General features: G+C 42.0%; 1 protein-coding gene across 3 annotated transcripts; it reads right to left on the minus strand.

Annotated features, from left to right (window-relative positions):
• Nucleotides 1–816: 816 nt before the first annotated feature.
• On the minus strand, nucleotides 817–18402 carry mnta (MAX network transcriptional repressor a). Of its 3 annotated transcripts, none has more exons than XM_035154760.2 (6): nucleotides 17982–18402; nucleotides 12133–12745; nucleotides 11620–11661; nucleotides 11296–11407; nucleotides 3886–4078; nucleotides 817–3671 (listed from the first exon to the last, which is right to left on the minus strand). In XM_035154760.2, the coding sequence occupies exons 1-6, from the start codon at nucleotides 18052–18054 to the stop codon at nucleotides 2872–2874; spliced, it is 1833 nt and encodes a 610-aa protein (XP_035010651.2). In that variant the 5' UTR covers nucleotides 18055–18402; the 3' UTR covers nucleotides 817–2871. The 3 variants fall into 3 exon arrangements, with proteins under 3 accessions (XP_035010651.2, XP_035010649.2, XP_035010652.2); XM_035154758.2 differs by having other exon boundaries at nucleotides 12133–12748; nucleotides 17982–18261; XM_035154761.2 differs by lacking the exon at nucleotides 11620–11661 and having other exon boundaries at nucleotides 12133–12748.
• Between the last annotated feature and the right edge of the window lie 1325 nt (nucleotides 18403–19727).

Here is a 19727-nt window from a genome sequence, read left to right on the forward strand (position 1 = left end):
AGCGAGCTAGTTAAACAATGACGCTGATATTAGCTTCTGATTTTGCAGTTGAGATATAAACTCGACGTGTATCGCAGCTTCTCTTCAGTTGTACAATTTAAACCGCACAGTCTATGGCTGTGAACCAATTATTATATTTAAGAAAGCTTTATTGTCACAATCTAGTCAGCTAACTGTCCCTGGGATGCTGTCATCCATTCATTCACTTTCCCTCTGTATTTCCTCTGAAGTAGAAAGGTTAATAAATGGAGGTTAGGATTAAACCTCTTCTGTAATTTTTTTTAAGGTTATCAAAATTTCCCACCTAAATTACAGATTAATTACAGATAATATTGGATATATATATTTTTTTCCTAGTAAAAAGTAGACAAGACACAAAAGTGTGAACACAAACAAAATGCATCCTGGGCCACACTGAATGATGACTTCAGCTGAAATGCTATATATTTATATTCATGATGAGCTTTTAACTTATCAGTAAGTACAGAGTCGTGCTTCAATGAGGTATCAGCCATAGACTGTATATTTAGGGAGTCTGGTACCAGCACACTACACCACGTCTGTTCACCCAGGATGCTAAACAGAACTTAAACTTATGAACAGGCCTGGAGTAAATCTGATGTTAATGCAGTTGTGAAGTATTTGACATCTCATCAGTGTGACTAATATTTCATCTACCATCACTGATGTAAATTGTAATCCCCTTAGTAGTAGTTGTATTAAATCACCATTTTATCCTGACTTTTCTCAAATGCCAAATAAAAAAAACATCTTTGAATTGCTGAGATACTAAAAGAAAATGTCTTCAGGCATTTCTTTTAAACATAATAAATTTTATTAAGTATATTTTTAATAAATTTTTCATTTGATATTTCCCCCAGCTTTTTACATAATACAGTTAGATCTAGATGCAGCCCAACATTTACAGTCTATATACAACGTAAACTTTCTCCATAGGGAAAAGACATGTATTATTGTTGCTTCTTCCAGTACCTGAATCCCTGTTGACTTTCACACGTTTGGTTTTGCTGCAATATGGTTTTAAAATGCATTTGCTCAGAATAGTTTGTATAAAATGTGAAATTAAAGAACTTGCTGATATCATATTGCATCAGAACAAAACATATAAAAATTAAAGGGTGAATACTTTCCAAAGTGGCCGAATGTGGTATCAGCGTGGGAGGTCTGCTCTGACATACAGCACTGTACATGGTCCCGAAAAAAAAAAAAAGCTATACTATAAAATTTACAATGAACAGAAGTTATGCTCTAGATGAAACAGGAAATCTCGAAGTACAAAATCAGTTTTAAATGTTACACTTTACATACACATGATACTTTAATAAAGTAATCACTTTTTTTTTTTTTATTAAAAACCCCCAAAAAAGGTATAAACTTCTGGTGAGTGCGCTGCTCAGTATCCTTTTGCCGATCAGTACATTCAGATTAAATCAGAGCACAGCGTGTTGCTGTTCAAGTGCTACGCTGAACTGTGGGGTTGCTGCTCATTGAGACAAACGTTGATTTTCACAGTGCTAGCTTTGAAAAAAGGATGGTATTGAAAAAACAATGATTGGATTTATGTCAGCTGCTGAAATCACTTTGTACTGATCTCAACCCAAACGTATGAATGACAGAGGTTCAGCTCTGAGCCAAAAAAATCTTACTGCAACCACAGCGATGTCCTCACTTTGCAAATAATCATTACATAAACTAAGCCATGGCATGCATCCACAGCATGCAAACACAGTCTACACCATTTGCCCTACAAGACAGCATAGAAACACACTTCACTATTTTCATGGACCTTTTTTTAGGTTTTCACATTCATAATCTCTAAACACTCAACTTTGACTGTGTTTTTTTTTCGCTGTCACATTACATTTTTAAATAAGCCACTGTGTGCTGTGACATTTGAATGAAGGGGTCATGAAGATGTGGAAAATGATCCTATTTGGCAAAATATTTTTTTCAAACAGCAGTGACAAAAAAAACGTTATCCTTAAACTTGCACATTTGCTCAGTTGCTTGTTTGTTTGAAGGACAAATATTAGAGCTAAGTACAAGTTGATTGTCCTTTAATTCCAAAACTGCGTGTTCTTTAAGTGACTACCATCAGCATTGTATTTCATTTAGAGGAATTCTTTCCACCATTACAGGAATAGTAGTATTAATAAACCCAAACAGCCTGCAGGTGAAGCTGTTGCTTTATGTGTGATCACTGAGGACTGCCGCTCCAGTGCAGGAGATCGAGTTCAGGCCACAGTTTAGCTCCAGCCCAGCAGCATGTGCCTCTGCTGGAGAGGAGGAGCTCTCCTAAATCACATTCCCAACGTGCTGCCTATGGCTGCTCCAACACTCTGATCTTACACAGTCACGGCTCTCAAACCTCACTGTAGCCTCTCTAGTGCATGAGCTGCTATTGGTTGATCCACAGCAGTCGAAGTGATAAGAGGGAGTCTAACCACCAACCTACAGCCATACTATCACAGGAAGCTGGACACTGTACTGTACTGTACATCTTCCCTATAAGGAGGTGTTTTTGTAAAATGTGACTGTGAAATAGACTATTGCTTCTCCATCGTCAGTAACTAAATCTGCAGATGTGCCCTCTGTGTACTTCCACACACACTCAACACGATGACCATCAGTCACATGCAGACTGGTATATCCCAGGTTTCAGAACACTGTGGTACTGAAGGGTTTTTACTTTGTTTTAGGAATGATCCTGGTTGCTTTTTAACAGCTGTAATGCTTCATGTACTGTCATTTCTCCTGCCGTCACTGTGGGCTCGTAAATGGCCTGGTCCGAGGCCTGTGGTTGTCCCGTCGTGGGGGCGTCTCTGCACCCTGTGGTCCCGTTAGCAGTGCTCAGGCCAGCTTCAGAGTGCTGATGGGGAAGGAGGGCATGGTCACCATTGTCACAGGGTTGAGCACTGTCTGACCCACCAGCTGTGGATGGTGGGTCACCATTTGGGTGCTCACTGCTGTCTGCTTGCCAATGATGGTGGCAGCTGCCTGGTTAGGCGTAGTGCCATTCACCTGGGGGTGGGTGTGGTTTAATGTGTGGGTGATGTGACCCATCACAGCTGATTGTGTGACAGCCACCTGTTGGGGGTAGAGGGTAGGGAGATGCTGGCTCAGGTGAGCCACCGGATGAATGGTGATGTGACCAATGGGTTGGTGGCCGGGGGCTAACTGGACAGAGGTTGTGGTGGAGGGAGCCAGGTGGGCAATGTGTTTGGGACCCCCTGCCTGGATGACATGGTTGACTGCTTGGATGACTGAAGGATGGGACACTGAAGCGTGGGCAATAACTGTCGGGTGTAGGCTGGGCGTCGTCACCATCTGTGTCTGGGTCTGGATCAGGGGTTGACTGGGGATGGTGGGAGTGCTGGATGTCATGGCTGTAAGTGTTGGTACAGCTGCAGACTTGGGAACCGGCTGTGGAAGATTGAGCGGCTGAGGCTGCAGACGGGGTTTGTGCTGGATGGAGATGTGTTGAGTGATGAAGGAGGTAGTGGTGGTGGCTGGGGTCAGGGTTGGGGTCTGAGCAGGTGCTGAACTCTTGTGCAGCTCAGGTTTCATGGTTTGAGGCACTATGGGTAAGGCTGCCTGTGCTCTTGGTGCAGTTTCCTCATCTAAGTCATCTTCCATAACGTCTTCACCTTCTGCAACATAAACAGATGAATTCACTTAGTATAACTAATAATGTAATTTTTGCACCTAGATTAATGAAGGTAATGAGGTTTTTCACTCTTGACAATTTGCTGTTTCAAACTCATAAAAACTCACTTAAGATTAACATAGGTTTAAATAATCTTAAATGTTTAATTATAATACAGGGGCAGGACCACAGCGGCACCTCCCTGACAGTCAGCCTACCTGAGGCAGTCGAGGTCGAGGCCTGGTCCTCCTCAGGCTGAACCGTCTGTCTGAGGACGCGATCGATCTCAATTACATCCATCCATTGGCTCAGGTCATTCTTCAGCTCTGCTAATCGCTGCTGCGTGGCGATCTTCTCTCTGGCCAGTCGCTCCATGTCATGCTCGTACTCCTTCTCTTTCCGCTTCAGCGTCTGAGAAGGGAAAGTAAATGTTTTGTAATAATCTAACACAGCAACCCCACATTAAATTTAGTCTTTGTGAAACTGGGCTTTTGACAGAAGGAGGTCCTGATTGAATTTGAGTTTAATGTTTAAGGCCTTAGTTGGTAGGTTTGAATTAGACTGAGGTATTTTGCCTTGCCTATGAGTACGAAGCATAAACATACTTAAACTGTTTCAATAATGTTTGACAAATGATCTGAGGGACTTTTGAATACATGGATATGTGTATCCTCAAAACTTAGCATCAGGCTGAATAAACCTCTGCCAACACAGAGAGGTATTTTTTTACAGAGGTTTTGGGCAATATTAAGTGTTATTAAATATTGTCACTGTCATTTTATTATAATCTATTATGTTAATTCACTGTGTTTACTTCAAAATCCCATCAGAAAAAGCTTGCATAATGCTTGTCTATCTTTCCAGCTAATTAATCAGGAATATGTCCAACAAGTAATGACATTTAATGTTAATAAATAATAAACCAGAGCCAGTGTGCAGTGAACAAAATAACAGAGCGACAGGCGCACGAGGGAGGGAGGGAGGGAGGGAGGGAATGAGTGTGGAAAGTAAGAGGTGCTTCTAGGCAGTGGCTTTCTGTGACCCAATTTCCCTTAACCCGTCAGCTGACACACAGCAAAACGAAACACACTGAGGTGGACTTCCCTGTTCCCAGTAACAGGAGGAAATGTTAGGTTGAATTAATAAAATTCAACCAAGACTAAGCACCAAAATATTATGCAAAGAACACATTTCTTAATAAATCATTGCTGGCTTAGAGTACCAACAGGATAGAATTATGTTGTTCCGGATTAGGGTTTTGAAATCAAACACTTTATATAATTTATGACACGTTGACTATCCAGCACGCTCTCTGGCATCGAGGCTCAGGGAAGTGACTCTGTATGAAATACAGTATGTGACCAACAATCTGATGACTCAGGATCATAAAGCCTCGACGACTGGACTTCCTGCTAGTGTTCATGCCACTGTGTATGTCTGTGTGATAGTTTGTGTGGCATTAGTCGTACAGTGTGTTAAATTGGCTGTGCACGGCCCGTGAGTGCATAAGTGGCACAATATGCACGTACATAAATAGCAAAGGGGTACAAAAGGCGGGCCTTGTTTGATTCGGCACCTGTCTCTAGTTATATCCAGGATTAGAAATGCACAGGCCAATAGCTCTATGCTTTGGCTGTGTCCCACTGGGGCTGTTCACACACAAATACAAACTCAGACACATAGAGGGCTGGGCGATATGGAAAAAGACCTTATCACAATAAATGTTTTCATATTGGTCAATATCGGTATATATCGCGATATAAATCAAATCAGCGCCACTGCACTGAGGCGCATTACTCTGCGCAGGTCAGTGTTGTGCACGTTCACATTCTTGGTGAACGCTAACTGAAAGAATCAGTTTACATATGATGAACGTGAGAGTAAATGCCGCTCAGGTTTTACGACACCGTTTTACCACACGCAGCATGACGTTTCCAAAGACACGGCACAGCATGGCTGGTGTTAGCGGTACAGACGCATCTACTACTGCTGAAGCAGTTTGTTTGAGACTGGGTGCGAGTTAGAGTTTACACACACACACAGGCCCCTGGGCCCCGCCCCATTCACTCACACAGCGTCACACAGTCTCAGGACCTGATCAGTACATGAAGTAACTTAGAGTTTGATTCGCTCCAGACTTTATGAGACTGAAAAATGTATAATTTTGTGTGAGATGTGACGCCCACAGCCAGTACTCAGTGTTAGAGTCACTAGAGGATCCAGATTTCTGATCAGACATCATCGGTTGATAACCAAATACATGATCGTAACTGTGTCATCTAAATCATAACCATCCCAATAAAAAACAGAACAAATGAACGTGAAATAGTTCATATTTGGAACAGTGAACTTAGTTCAAAATTGAAAAAAAAATAACTATGAACGTGAACTAGTTTATTTTCATCTGTATGAACTGAACTTTGAAGTAGATATTTTTAAATGTGAACTTGCACAACACTCACGCAGGTCAACAACGGACTCTGCTCCTCTGATGTTTTCTAATCACTCACACGTAGAACTGATCTTTATAAAAAAAACTTTATATTATGTTCCTGGATAATGGGCATCGCTTCATCTGCAACAATGAAGTTAGGTCGTAAATCTGCAGGAAGGATTTATCTTCTGTCTGTGTGTGTGTTCGTCTCTGTCCCTATTCACACACAAACTGATAATCACATGGGACATTCACCATCAAGTCAGATATTCTAAAATAGTTATTAATAATGGTGTCGGATCATGACTCCGGATCGTTCCGGTCACTTTAACCCTGATGTCCTGACTGTGCGCGTCACATTACATCTCGTGTAGCAGGTTTAAACATGTGTCTAATAAACTCTAGAGCAACTCGAACAAACACAAAGTAAATATCAGTACTGCACGTTTCCTAATAACTTGTCATCCGTGATGGCGTTTATTGGTAAAGTGTAAAGTGAGCGCAGGTCACAGTGGGAATAGGAAGCAGACTCCGACAGAGATTCATTCAGGACGACCTGACCTTTAATGTGCGTCTGTCCTGATCCTGAAGCAGCTGTGTTATAATTATTCAGTGGTGGAAAACCGCTAAAACAATGAATGTAGCGGAAAACATGAATCGATTATGTTCTGTCACTGCATTGATGCAGAGTGGTCCACCTCAGGAGTTATATCGACCATGTCTTATATTTCTATCGAGGAAAAGTTATATTGCAATAATTATCACTATCGTTTTATCGCCCAGCCCTAGAGACATATCACATTAGCAGTGGAAAGATGTGAATTCACCTAATCACAAATTAATCCACATACACTGTTCAATCTATTAATCAAGGACAAGAAGTACCTGGAGTTAAGGCCAATACTGGTTTGACAGTTTGAAATCCAACATTGATAACAAACATTCTGATGCATATCCTGGGATTATCTTCTTTTGACTGAGATACATATCTTCATATTGTAAGTGATCTCGCGTGGAGGAAATGTATTTAAAATTTAACCTGCTTCTGCATTACCTCCAACTTAGTTCGACAGTTCAGAACTGCAATTTCTTGTTACCTCTTTTCAGACACACATTAATGAGCCGATTTCAACCTTAACACACAATTTATGAACGTCTGGACACGTGTAACTCAGGACCAGTCATTAGCAGTCTCTCTCTTTTGCAACTAGAAGAGCTGGGGATATCCGTGTTCCAGTCACAACACGTTAACAGTGTCCTCGTCCTCAACACATGAGGTACTGAAATGCCCCCATCTTTGGTTGTCATGGAAACAGCTAAAAACCCTATAAGGTTTCCTCGGTAACCTAAAAGCGAGCACACCATGTGCCAAACGTGCAATGTACTTTTCTCCGACAGGGTTTCTACACAAAGTTTTATTTCAACACCCAGTCTGGCTGTAATTGTAAATTACAGTTTTCAGATGAATTGGGAATAGCTGTCTCAAAAGACTAAAAAGGATTGTCAGTGGAGCAGAATGAAAAGTGTTAAAGTGTGTACTAAATGTAACACATGGACCAAAAAGAACTGTCTGCCTCCCGCTTGCGCTCATGTATTAGCAGGCAGTCATACATGAGTGGAGCCACAACTGTGCGTGCCACTAACTATGACTCATCGAGAGAAAAAAAACGAGAGGGGAGAGACGCTCTACAAACACCAAGACCCACTGAACTCTTCCTGCTACAGTGCTGATGGTGGATAGAACACACACCAAGCTCGTCTCCTTAGAAACAGTGAGTCTACATTAACCATGGTTACACCTGATAACCAAATCTGTAGCAGATGGATCCCACATGACTTGATCCTCCTGTTAATCAACAGGTTGGTAGGACACTATGTGCCAAGCCCCTTTTTGTTTCTTTGCACATGGCTGAGCCTGCAAACCTCCACCTTCCACAGAGACAAGGCAACACCTCGGCCTCATTTGTGAAAATCTAGATCCGCGCGGTGATAGGCTGCCTGCATTGTGTGCGAGCGTGTGCGCAAGGTAAACACCGATCAAGTGCTGTCACACTGCAATGCGAGTGCCGAGCACATGGCCCCACAGAGAACGGGAGGGGGAGGGCGGCAGATAGCAGAGGATTGAAAGAGAGCAATACAAGCTGTACTCACTGACTCACATTTGCAGCAGCCTGGGACAGACAGCACAAGGCTGGGTTTTCTTAAAGGGCCAGGAGCTGTAGAGGCCACGTTGCAGACATGCTTTACAGCCTGGCTGACTGATCAGGCTTCTGCACATAGGTCTTGTGACAGTGTGGTGGTAACCATAAACCCATGTCTTGCTGTGCCTTCCAGGTGGAACAGAAGATTTCACGTGGTGTCAGACTTCAACAATAAAAGGCTTGTCTGAGGAAAAAAAACTGCTTCTGCAAGTCATTGCTTGTGTACGAGCTTGTGCTGGTCATATCTGCCCTAATTAACTCATCTTGGCTTAGAACTAACTGGGCAATAGTCCAGACCATGCTGCAGTACAGAATTATGTAAGACTCCTTTTAGATAAATACAACAAAAATCTAATTAACTACTTTATAGTCAATATATCATGTGGGTGAAGTGTGTCACTGAGATTTTTACAAAGCTTAGTAAGTAGTGACGTTTAAAATCTGAAAAAAATTACCAGTGCACCTATGTTTTAAGGCCATGCTTCGATAGAAGATATATCAGCACTACAGTGCTGCAAAGACTGAAACATACAGGCTTTTTTTACTCATCTGTCTTCAGTTTCCCCAGAAGATGGCACAACATGCTTCAGACTGACATTTGGGGACAAGCAGCAGAGGAGCGAGCTCCATCTGCATCAAGAGGGAAACAAAGCACGAGCAGAGTAAACCGAACCTTGTGTTTACCGCTCCGTATTCCCTCCCTGCGGCTGGCAGTTAAGCCTGCTGGTACGGCGAGTCCTGACTGTTGCAGCACTGGGCGGGGGCCCAGCACGGGGGTGACGTCACGCGGATCAGGCTAGCCATGTGCTTGCTGCTCATGTGGCCATAAAAGCTCAGTGAGGCAGGATGAAGGGAGGGAGGGAGGGAGGGGGAGTAGAGAGGAGGAGCTCTCATGCATCAGGACTTATTTTACAGCCTGAGTTTTGGTGTGTTACTACAGCCTTGGGGGGAATGCCTTTATGAACAAATATACTACATGACAATAAAAACACAAACCCATGTATATCTCTGTTTAACTTAAAAACTCCGACGCAACCTAACAGCAAAACAATCTATGTGCAGGCAAGTGTTTTAGTCATAGTTGCTGAGTCATTTGCGCTTTGAAATGAAATGAGGAAGTAGAGCAAGAGCCAGGAACGTCACTTACTGTGAGAAACTGATCATAATCAGCCACTATTACCACTGTACTTATTTCCAAATGAACACTAAAGACAATGAGTAAAATAAATCAAATGAAATGTGATACTAAGCCTAAAGCCTCTTACTCTTCAGCACAATGTTTTTGTGTGCAGGCTGCTGCTCTGCTGCCAGCCCAGAGGAGGGCAAGGACAGGAGTACAGAAGGAGCACATTAGGAGGAGGCAGTGTTCAGGGAGATTTTTTTTTTTTTGCAGGCAAGACGCGCGTCTTTTACTCCACCTCTTCAAAACTAAACAGCACCAGCCTGGCCAGTGAAAAAAGACACCGTGTGATAAAGAGGGACGTACTAAGTCTATTTGATTTAAATATATCCCTTGTCCATCTCGGCTGTTGTTTGATAGGAGAAAGGGGGAGGCAGGTTCGTCTGCCAGTTGAACACTACACCCTGAACACTGTGTTGGTTAATCACACAGAGAGGTGGCAGAGGGAAGGAGATTGGGTGACGAGCTGTGCACCCACGCTGTCCTAGTTTCCCTCAGTATCCACACACAGAGAGAAATTACCAGACCGCTGTTACTCAGAGCATCAAATCAGCAACACACTGTCCACTGTGTGGACACGTTTTGATGAGTAAATCTACACCTCAGTTATAAAATAATATGAACAAATACAGGAGAGAGTATTCTCGTAGAGCCCTTAAAAGCTCATAACCAATCAGGGATTTCACGTACAATTACAAAAAAAAAATTCTATTGGCTTATATGCAATTATAATTCCCGCCTGGATTTTGCAAGTCAAATAATTGCAGTATAAATACCTAAACTGCAAACCCTGATGCCAGTCTGGGCCCATGGGTGAATTTGCATCTCATATTTAAACCTGCCATCCAACATGACCTATCGATAGGAGGAGGGAAAAATGACACACATTAAACACTGACATGCTCTGCAGCACAGTCACAGTCTGAGAGAGTTAAAATAGGCCAGTGGTGGACCTTTGCACCAGCTTTTTACAACAACTCTACTCTCATACCTAGCACCTCAAAACATGGTGAGTCATTTGTAGACATGACAGACTTTCCAATATTAATACAAAAAGTAATTTTAAAAATGGTACAAAAAGTTTTGGGGATTCACATAGAAATACACAAGACAGGAAATGCTGGACAAAGCAGAGTGGGACTAAATCAATATGAAGATCAAGCAAGAAGAAGCTAGATTTTTCTCTGAAACATTTTAAATCAAATCTCACGTCAAGTTTGACATGACTTAACATTTGAAGGTTTCACCTTGGTTGTTAAAAATGTGTGACAGGCAATTTTAAACCACATTTTACCAATTACGAACAGATGAATTTATAATGAAAATCAATTGTAGCTCTACTAATAACCCTTTCCTGGCAGAGCTAAAAAAAACACTCATAAATCACTGTGATTAAATTCCGAACTTATTATAATGATAATTACTACTGTGATCACACGTATACTACAAATGAAACATACTTTTGTTGCTGCCAACAAACTATTACAAACAAGTACCAATCTTGATAATACCAATATCATCCTAGTGCAAGATTCACAAACATCTGTACATGATGCAAAGAATATTCTGGTAACACGAGAGTTCAATGCATTACTAAAGTATCAAAAGTTCAAACTCTGGTGTTGCTGCTCAGCCCCGGGTCTTTGCCGAAGATACATTACAACAAAGACTACGTACTGAATGAACTGCGCTTCATATTAGAATAAACATATGACCTAAACATTAAGTCTTTTAACAATTAGTAACTACTTTTTAAAAGTCCCTCAAGTGTACGCATGAAACAGTGATCAAACCTCAGACACCAGCAGCTTACCTGAATGTATCTCAGTGCACTCCTCAGCACGCTCAGATTGGAGGTTTTCTTCTCGTCGATGTTGGGGATGTTCTTTTTCAGTGTCTCGAAACACTCCTTCAAGTGTGCTCGTCTGAGGGACACAGAGGGGACAGGACTTTAGACATTCATTATGGTACAGGAGGTTCGTGACTGAAAAAGATTCAAATTAAACCATCCCAAACAAGTGCATCAATTACAAAGTACTCTATGGAACAAAAGACATTTGGAAAAACAATCATTCTAATACAAGAGTAAAAATACCCCCTGTTAGAGAAGGCCCTGTGGCCGACAGGTTTAACCCACCTGTTTTTCTCAAGCTTGTTGTGCACTTCTCTTGTGCCTGCCCTGTAAGAGCACAGACGAGAGCACAGTGAGAATTTGGTCTCCAAAAGGGCAACATGACAAAAATTATCAAAATCATCCACAGATGAGCTCTCTCATGTTATTACTCTCAGAAAGTAGAATGGCAGTATTAAATCCAGGATGACTGAAGGAGAATTTATTATCTAAGGTGAAAAAAGATATTGTAACATGCACAAAAATTCTACTTTATAATTGAAGGTCTCTGGTCAGAGCTTAGAAATTGCTCAATCAATAATTTTAGTCTTTACTATTGAAATTCAAATAATGTAGCAGCTACACAGATGCTAATCTTTGCTAATCTTTCAGGGGTCTGCAGGTCAGTAACACATCTGGACTTCTTATCATGTCATCAATGTTTAACATTTTAAAGGCTGATATTGATTGACAAAAATTAACAAATTCAAATCAATAGCCCTATATTAGTAATAATGTAAACTAATTAACAGGTTTTACCCTCCAGGCCTCTTCTTGTTGTCGAGCAGGCGGCCGTCATCGGGAGGACTCCCCCGGCTGATGGAGCCGTTTTGTAGTGGAGCCTGCTGGAGAACAGGGACCAGCTGTGGGAGTAAGGCGTGTTGCTGTGGGGGTGACACGATGGAGCCAGGATAGCGTTGGACCAGCTGCTGCTGTAGTTTAGTATTGTTAGTTGGGGCGATGAGCTGTGGGTGGTGATGGTTCTGTATCGGCTGCTTGTGGCTGGTGGTCAGCACAGGGGTTAGGTGGTCAGGTTTGGGCTGTGAAGGGCTCAGCAGGCCGACGGCACTTTCCTCCTGAGGGGAGTGAGGGTCTCTCCTTGGGGAGGCCAGTGGAGGAGCGGCTGAAGGGGAGAGTGTGGCCAGAGGCAGAGTGGGAGAGCCTGCAGGGTTGGGGGTGACCACAGGGATGGGAATGACAGCAATAGGCATGGAGGCGGGAGGCAGAGAGGGCGGCGTGGGGGCCGGGCAGCACTCAATGCGGAGCACCTCTGCTTTAGAGACATTGTTGATGTGGATTGTTGAGTTATAGAAAACATCTGACTGTCTCTGCACCGTCACCTGCTCCAGATGAAGCTTTTCCTTTAGCTCATCTTCTGTGGAAGAAAAAAAACTGGTTACCAGAACAAATACCACAGTCTCCTTCAGCTCCTATAAATCAATTTTCAGACCCAAACTCTATAAAATGTCTGTAAAATTGTGTCCAGACATTTTCATGAGTTTGCCTTTCACTTGTGAAGAATGCAGCAGGAGATTGTCCGGGTCAGACACATTCACAACAACAGGGAAACACACCTGTGTGTGCGCAATTATCGCCAAAAGCTCTCAAATCGAATCCGTCTAAGTTGACATCTTCATCATCTGAAGATGTCAACTCTATGGCTCCTCTTTTTCCTCCTGAGGGATTTGTATTGGGGTTTTTTTCACTATTGCATCCGTCATGTGTTAGAAACGCCATCAATACACCCACTTTCCAGCTGTTTTCTCACATGGGCTTACTCTGACATTTTCCAGAAATTTTAGTAAGGGGCTGGAAGAAAAAGTTCTGGAAAACGCCAAGACTAACTGACTCAGACATTTGCGTTCTCATGTATGGCCCCTCCAGAAAATTTCTGGAGTTTAGCGCTTGCCTTACAACAGCTTTAGTAAAGGAACAGTTAAGATGAACAGTCCCAGGTATCTCCACAAGAGGCAGCAACAGAAAATTCAAAACTTGCACATGCCGTCAGTGGCACGATTGTGTTAATCAAATTACAGTGCCGTAAAACAAATGATTTATCTACAGATAAAAACTAAGGTCTAACAGCAACAGCAATGGATGCTCCATCATTAGGAAAGGCCTTTATTTTAATAGGATCACTGCCTGTTGTAGTACCCATTAGCAAAATTTGCATTATTTCAGATGAGCAAACAGGGATGAATGAAAGTCATAATTAATGGGGACGGATGTTCTTCTCTTTAACTGGCTTTAAACTGTGGCAGCTCGAACAAAAAGAGGCTGTAGCTTTAATGGCGATGATGTTGCTGTAATGTAATCCCAGTCACAGTCCACTGATGTTCGGGGGCTGGGTAAAAGTCTGCTCTGTCTCTACCAACAAAAACTCACACTGAGGGAGCCCCACCACTGAGACGTGTCCAGCATTTACTTCGGTTAAAGGTGTCCCGAGGCATGTCAAGGACACAGGAGGCATGTAGTGAAGAGTAAAAAAAAACAATACTTTTTTGAGTTTGGCTGTTACTGAATCTCTACTAGTTAGTCAAGAGGACACACTGCAGTAAAATGTGAGTGACTCACTGATCTCTATGCTACAGTATTTGGTCATAAATTTGGAATAAAAGAGCCTTGTAGAACTACCCATTCATATTCAAGCAACCCCCTCCATAATGTATGGATGCGGGAGGAAGGGGCTGCCTTGTTGCTATGACAGCTGTGATGTTAGAGTCAGAGGTGTAGCTGTCATTAACATCATTATGAAGGAGACCAGGGTCATTGCAGCAGCACTACACCATAATATCTTCACTGCAGATTCTTTGACAGTGAAACTGCACTTAATTACACATCATTGTGTTTGTTAAAAGCTACTGAAAACACATCATCTCTCTAAAACGTCTGAAGATCCTCAGTCATCCAGGTCATGTTTATCCAGGGGGGGGTTTAATCAAGGACAACTAGACTTGTAGATATATTCAGAAGACAAGGTCTCTTCAGTTCATCAGAAATGTATCCGAGTCTCTACAAACAAGCCCAGTTGTCCTTGATTCAACCCTTCTCAGATATAATAAAGAAGAACAGCCTACATGAGGACAGGTTTACTGCAGAACTGTTAATTAGGTGTACCTGATAACCTAGCAGCAAAGCGTACAATACTTATACTTTATATTTATATTAATTTGCTTATTCTCTAATATTTCTGCCTTGAAATTATGTTATTTGTTGTGTAAGCTTTGCATTAATCAGTTACATTTTAATTGCTTAGTATAATAAGTTATATACAGATTCCAATCTACCAAAAATGTAGAGCTCAAGTTTAAAGTTATTCTATTTTTTGTAATGAACTTTTTATAGGAAGTGCTTTAACTTGCCAAACGTGTTTGTCACTGTAAGAAACCATGTAAAAGGGGACAGAGACATTTCCAGCTCCCAATATCTCTGGAGAACATTTTATTGGTGTCAGATTGAACAGTTGTGTTAGTCACCTTTTGCCGCGTGTATATATAATGTTTCAATCACAAATCTTTTCTTCAAAGTAAAAGGAAAATCTGAAGAACAAGATGTACTGGTTGGTGTGCAGGCCGGCTTTCATTAGATGTTACACGCCTTGTTATGAGACACCGATAATTTTGTGTCGTAGCACGAACATACACACTAAACAGAGGAGTCCTTTACTGAGCGAAAACCAATGTAACACTTAAAAAAACAACAGGGTTCTCTATAGACGTTATATAACTGCAGCAGCACATAGAGAAACACTGGCCTACTTTCCTCCACACAGTGACCTGCTCTCCAGTAGCAGGGAGGGAGGGGGGGAGGGAGGGAGGACTCTGCTCTCTCAATGCAGCAAGGCGGGAGGAACAGGGAGAGGAGAAAAAAACAGGAGCTCTCACTCTGACCCTGTTCTAAATATCACTAACATCTCCATCATCGTAATAGGAGGGAAAATGCAGGCCTTCATAAAATGTGTTAAATTGCTATTTAATAGCATTTTGGCCTTAATACATATATCTCCTCTATACTGACTGTTTAAACACGAGGAAACCTTTAAATATAGAGAAAAGCTATACTTGATTCAAGCCTGCACAACACAGGAAATTCATATAATGTATTTTATAAAAGGTTACACTGTTAGCATAAACATCAGTAACCTGTTGTTACCCTGTCATAACCATGAAAGGAGAGCAAATCCTTAAATTCTGTGTGATTAGGACATGTAACTTGGAATAATAAAAACGGTTATCTGAGTCATATCTGCAGTGACAGAAGAATCAACATGGTGTGTTTGCAGCGCTAACAGCTTCAGTTTCTCGTATTAGGTTCACGTGTTATACACATGAACATCACAGTCGCAGGTGGTTTCTCTTCAAACGTGAAAACAATAGGTGAAGCCGGCCAAACACAGATCACAGTCCATGTGTGAGCGAGGCCTAATGTGTCCATGGCTGTGGAAACACTCACAACAACAGACGGTTGAAGGATATGTTCCATTGTCACGTACATAAATGGCTCATTCTTTTTAAGGCTAAAGTCTAATTGTATGTATTGCTCAGGGTAGCTGTAGCACATATGGTAACTTTGGGGGGTACAATATACAAGAATAGAACTTTAGAGCATTAATTTTACATCTCTTTCCTCTATTGTTATGTTAAAGGACCAGACTGCTGATTCCCACCCTCTGTAACAGTTCCTAATGTAATACACACACCACATGTGCCATACACCTGTGGCATGAAAATGTTTGAAACCCTGGTCATAATTTCAGTTACTGTGAATATGTAAGTAAGAGATGGCCTGATTTCCAAATGGCACAAAGTTAAAACACCACCTTTCTTATATTTTAAACAATATTGTATTTTTAAATCTTTTACAGTTTTAAATAACAAAAATGAAAAAGGGCCCGAAACAAAAGTTTAGCCACACTCCATAGTCAGTAGCAAAGTAACCTTTGCAAGGTAAAGAGGTCAGTTTGTCTTTCGCTTCCTGTTTTGGGGACTTTGGTCCATTCGTCCTTGCATAAGGCCTCTAGTTATGTGACATTATTGGCCTCTATTGTACGCCCTGGTCTTTTGAGGTCTCTGAACAGATTTGTAATAACGGTTATGTCAGGTGACTGTGAGGGCCATGGCAAAACCATCTGCCTCTGCATCTTGATGTCTTCCAACTTGGGGCAAAAATAATATATTCTTGTGTATTATTTGCAAAATACTGAATATCTAAACTGTTCAAGGATAACTTAGTAGGATTCAGTGGCATCTTGTGGATTGCTACCTATGAATAAGTGTCACTTCACCTTTCCAAGCATCTGGGAGAAGTTACTGTGGACTTCAGGAAACAAATGTATAAGTGACAGACCCTCTCTAAAGTCTGGTTTGTCCCTTCTGTGTTTCTGTAGAAACATGGTTGAGTCAAGTGGAAGTCTTGGTTACAGGAGATTATACTTCAATGAAAACATATTTATGAACATTACATTGTATTTCTAGTGGTAGATCCACCTATATCCTACACACTGGACATTTTATATATAAAGCTTTTACTTTGACGGGGAGCATGTTTTAGTGTCTGAGCTGCAGCATCTGGTCGTCTATCACATTTTATCGTCATGAAAGTGGAGCATTTAAACACAATCTGCTTTAGGGGAGCACGAGAGTCATCTTCTTCATAAACAATCTTTGAGAGGGGTTGCCCAGCACGCACGTGGTGAAAAGGGCGGGGCCAGCCTCCTCGCTCCCTGATAGCTGTTAACGTGATGGGGGCGTGACTGGAGGTACACGTCATCGACAGACACTCGGAGCTCGTCAGTAGCGTCTGAGAGGTTTTAGGGAGTTTGTTTATTTATTTATCTATTTGTGTATTTAACGGGACACATGCAGGTAGCCCGAGACATGATATTAAACGACCACAGCTGATACATGTGCAAACAGCAGCAGCGATGTTAGAACAGAGGAGGTCCGACGTGCACAGTCACTTGATCCCCGGCGGACGATGTCAGGTCATTATGTAAAAGAAGCTCGGCCCTGCGCCACCGCCCTACACCTTCCCCCATGTTTGTTGTGCATTTCTATTTATTCTACGTGTTTTACATGTGTTGCAGTGCGTGCAGACGGTCACGATCACACCGAGGAGCAGAGGCAGAGAGGACCTGACAAGTTCAGAGCGATGCTGCTGTTGCACATAAACACTGCTCTGTGTGTGCAGCAGGTTTCAATGCAGTAACTCCTCAGACTGCAACAGTCAGAGTGTCTCTGTGTGTGTGTGTGAGAGTTAAACTGCTGTTTATTTGAGACAACTGAGATCAAACTCTGCAGCACGTCTGTGCGCTTGAAACGAATATGAAAGTAAAAGTAAAATATCGCGTATTTACATAGCCAGGTTCCCCTCAGTGGCTGTGGTTCAGATTCAAGTTATAAAGCAACAGACCAGTGAGGTGCATACAGCAGATAGTTCAGACGAGCTGGTAACAAACCACCGACAATTGTAGTTTGTCTTTGGCACAGAAAATGGATCTTCCGCAGACATTTTTTTTCACGATTCTTCACGCGTGATAAGAATACATGTCAGTTACTAAAGAGGGATAGACACTCATTGTATTTAAATGTAATAAAATAGCAACTTACCACGTGCTTTCTGTTGTTGCTGGGCTTGCAATTCCAAAAACTTGGCTGCTTCCAGGAGCGTTTCGATGCTCATCTCTGTCCAGTTGTAAAAAATAAAAATGAAAAACAAAATGTTCTAGAAAGACCAAAGAGCCAAAAACAGCGCTACGTGCCCGGGCAGCACAGGGAGAGGTCCCCAGACTGAGGCTGGAGAAAAACGGGTAACCGGACACCCCCTCACCAGAAACTCTAGCACTTACGTAGGGGAGTTACAAACAAGATGGCGCTCAAAGTAGTAGGAACAAATAAGGTTTGTGAATCACGCAGCGCTTGGAACCGCCCACAGACACGCTGCCTCCGACAAGAGAAAACACGGAGCGACAGCGAGGGAGGAGTGGACGTGGAGTCTCCCGGACTCACCCAGTCATGAGCCGCGGGCCTGAGTCACACTCACGTCCTTTCAACAATCAACCCACTGGAGAAAAGTCACAAAATGTCGCTGGAGGAGACGTTAACAACCAAGTCTCCACCACCGGAGGTCAAGTGTCGCTTAGCGACCGCGTCCGTTCAGCAGCCAGAGTCACAGCTAGTAACGATTTAGTAACGACAACTATACCAGAATATAAACTTAGGTTGAAAATGACACTTTTACAAGTAACCGTGACTACAGTCACTTTACATCTCACACTGTTCAACTATCAACCAGCAGCAATGGCTCCACCATCGATGTTGCCATGTTGTGTGTGTGTGAACTACACCTGTGAGCGCAGTTTACATGTAATGATTTTGCACGGAGAACAGAGATGAATCCAAATCAAGTCATTGTGGTTTGATGGAACATGATGTACAGTCTGATGACCTACATTCACTCAGTCTCCATGACCTTTCCTAAACGGTTAACTTCAGTGACCTGAAATGACCTCATGTGGAGTAAACCGCAAAAAAGTACAAAGATAGACAGTGGTGGAAAGTAATAAAGTATTTTAGTCAAGTGTGGTACTTCATTACAGTTTGAGATACTTGCACTGTACTTAAGTACTTCCATTCCCCTACATTGTAAAATATAGTACTGTTTACTCAACTGAATCTGACTTTACTCTACACATCCAGAGTGGCGCTCCGCAGAGCACATTCCTCCACCAGGGCTCAACAGTCCCCTTGAAGTCAATCGGCTGGCACCAAATTGTACACGCTCATATACCGAGACATACATAAAACAATTCATAAATCCAAAGTTTAATTAGTTCTTTCCTGACACACAATGCATCCTTCCACTACGTCTCCTGGAAATCTGTCGAATGGTTTGTGCGTCATCTTGGGATGAACACACCTTGGCAGAGATAACATAACTCATAATGTATATGTTAAGACTACTGAGCTCCAGACAGATCCACTATGATCCAGTAATACAGGATATTACACAGATAAGTGGAAAATATATGGTTATTATATTCCATCCACAGCCCAGGAATATCCAGACTGATTTACACATTCAGTTATGTACATGAATTTAACTCACTCTTTGTAAATGTGAAAAAATAGGTTCATGTGTATAACTATACATATTTAACTATATATATAAATATGTATATATAGCCTGGTGTTTTTTTAACTTCTTGACCAGGATGTTGAATACACAGTTTAAGTAGTTGGATTCTGTGACAATAGGACAGTCAGTGCTTGTTTTTAACTCTGCTGTTGCTCAACTGTCACATGACTGACACACACACACACGCTCACACACACTAATGGACTCGACGCCCTGGT

This window comes from Hippoglossus stenolepis, chromosome 4, assembly GCF_022539355.2.
Source record: "Hippoglossus stenolepis isolate QCI-W04-F060 chromosome 4, HSTE1.2, whole genome shotgun sequence".
NCBI classification, from domain to species: Eukaryota; Metazoa; Chordata; class Actinopteri; order Pleuronectiformes; family Pleuronectidae; genus Hippoglossus; species Hippoglossus stenolepis.

What these genes read in the sequence shown, in the direction of transcription:
- mnta (XM_035154758.2), bottom strand. Translation starts at nt 18,054, where the DNA reads ATGAGCATCGAAACGCTCCTGGAAGCAGCCAAGTTTTTGGAATTGCAA. An exon ending in GCAACAACAGAAAGCACGTG is followed by an intron (nt 12,749 to 17,981) that starts GTAAGTTGCTAT and finishes TTTCTTCCACAG; the next exon opens with AAGATGAGCTAAAGGAAAAG. An exon ending in AACAAGCTTGAGAAAAACAG is followed by an intron (nt 11,408 to 11,619) that starts GTGGGTTAAACC and finishes TGTGTCCCTCAG; the next exon opens with ACGAGCACACTTGAAGGAGT.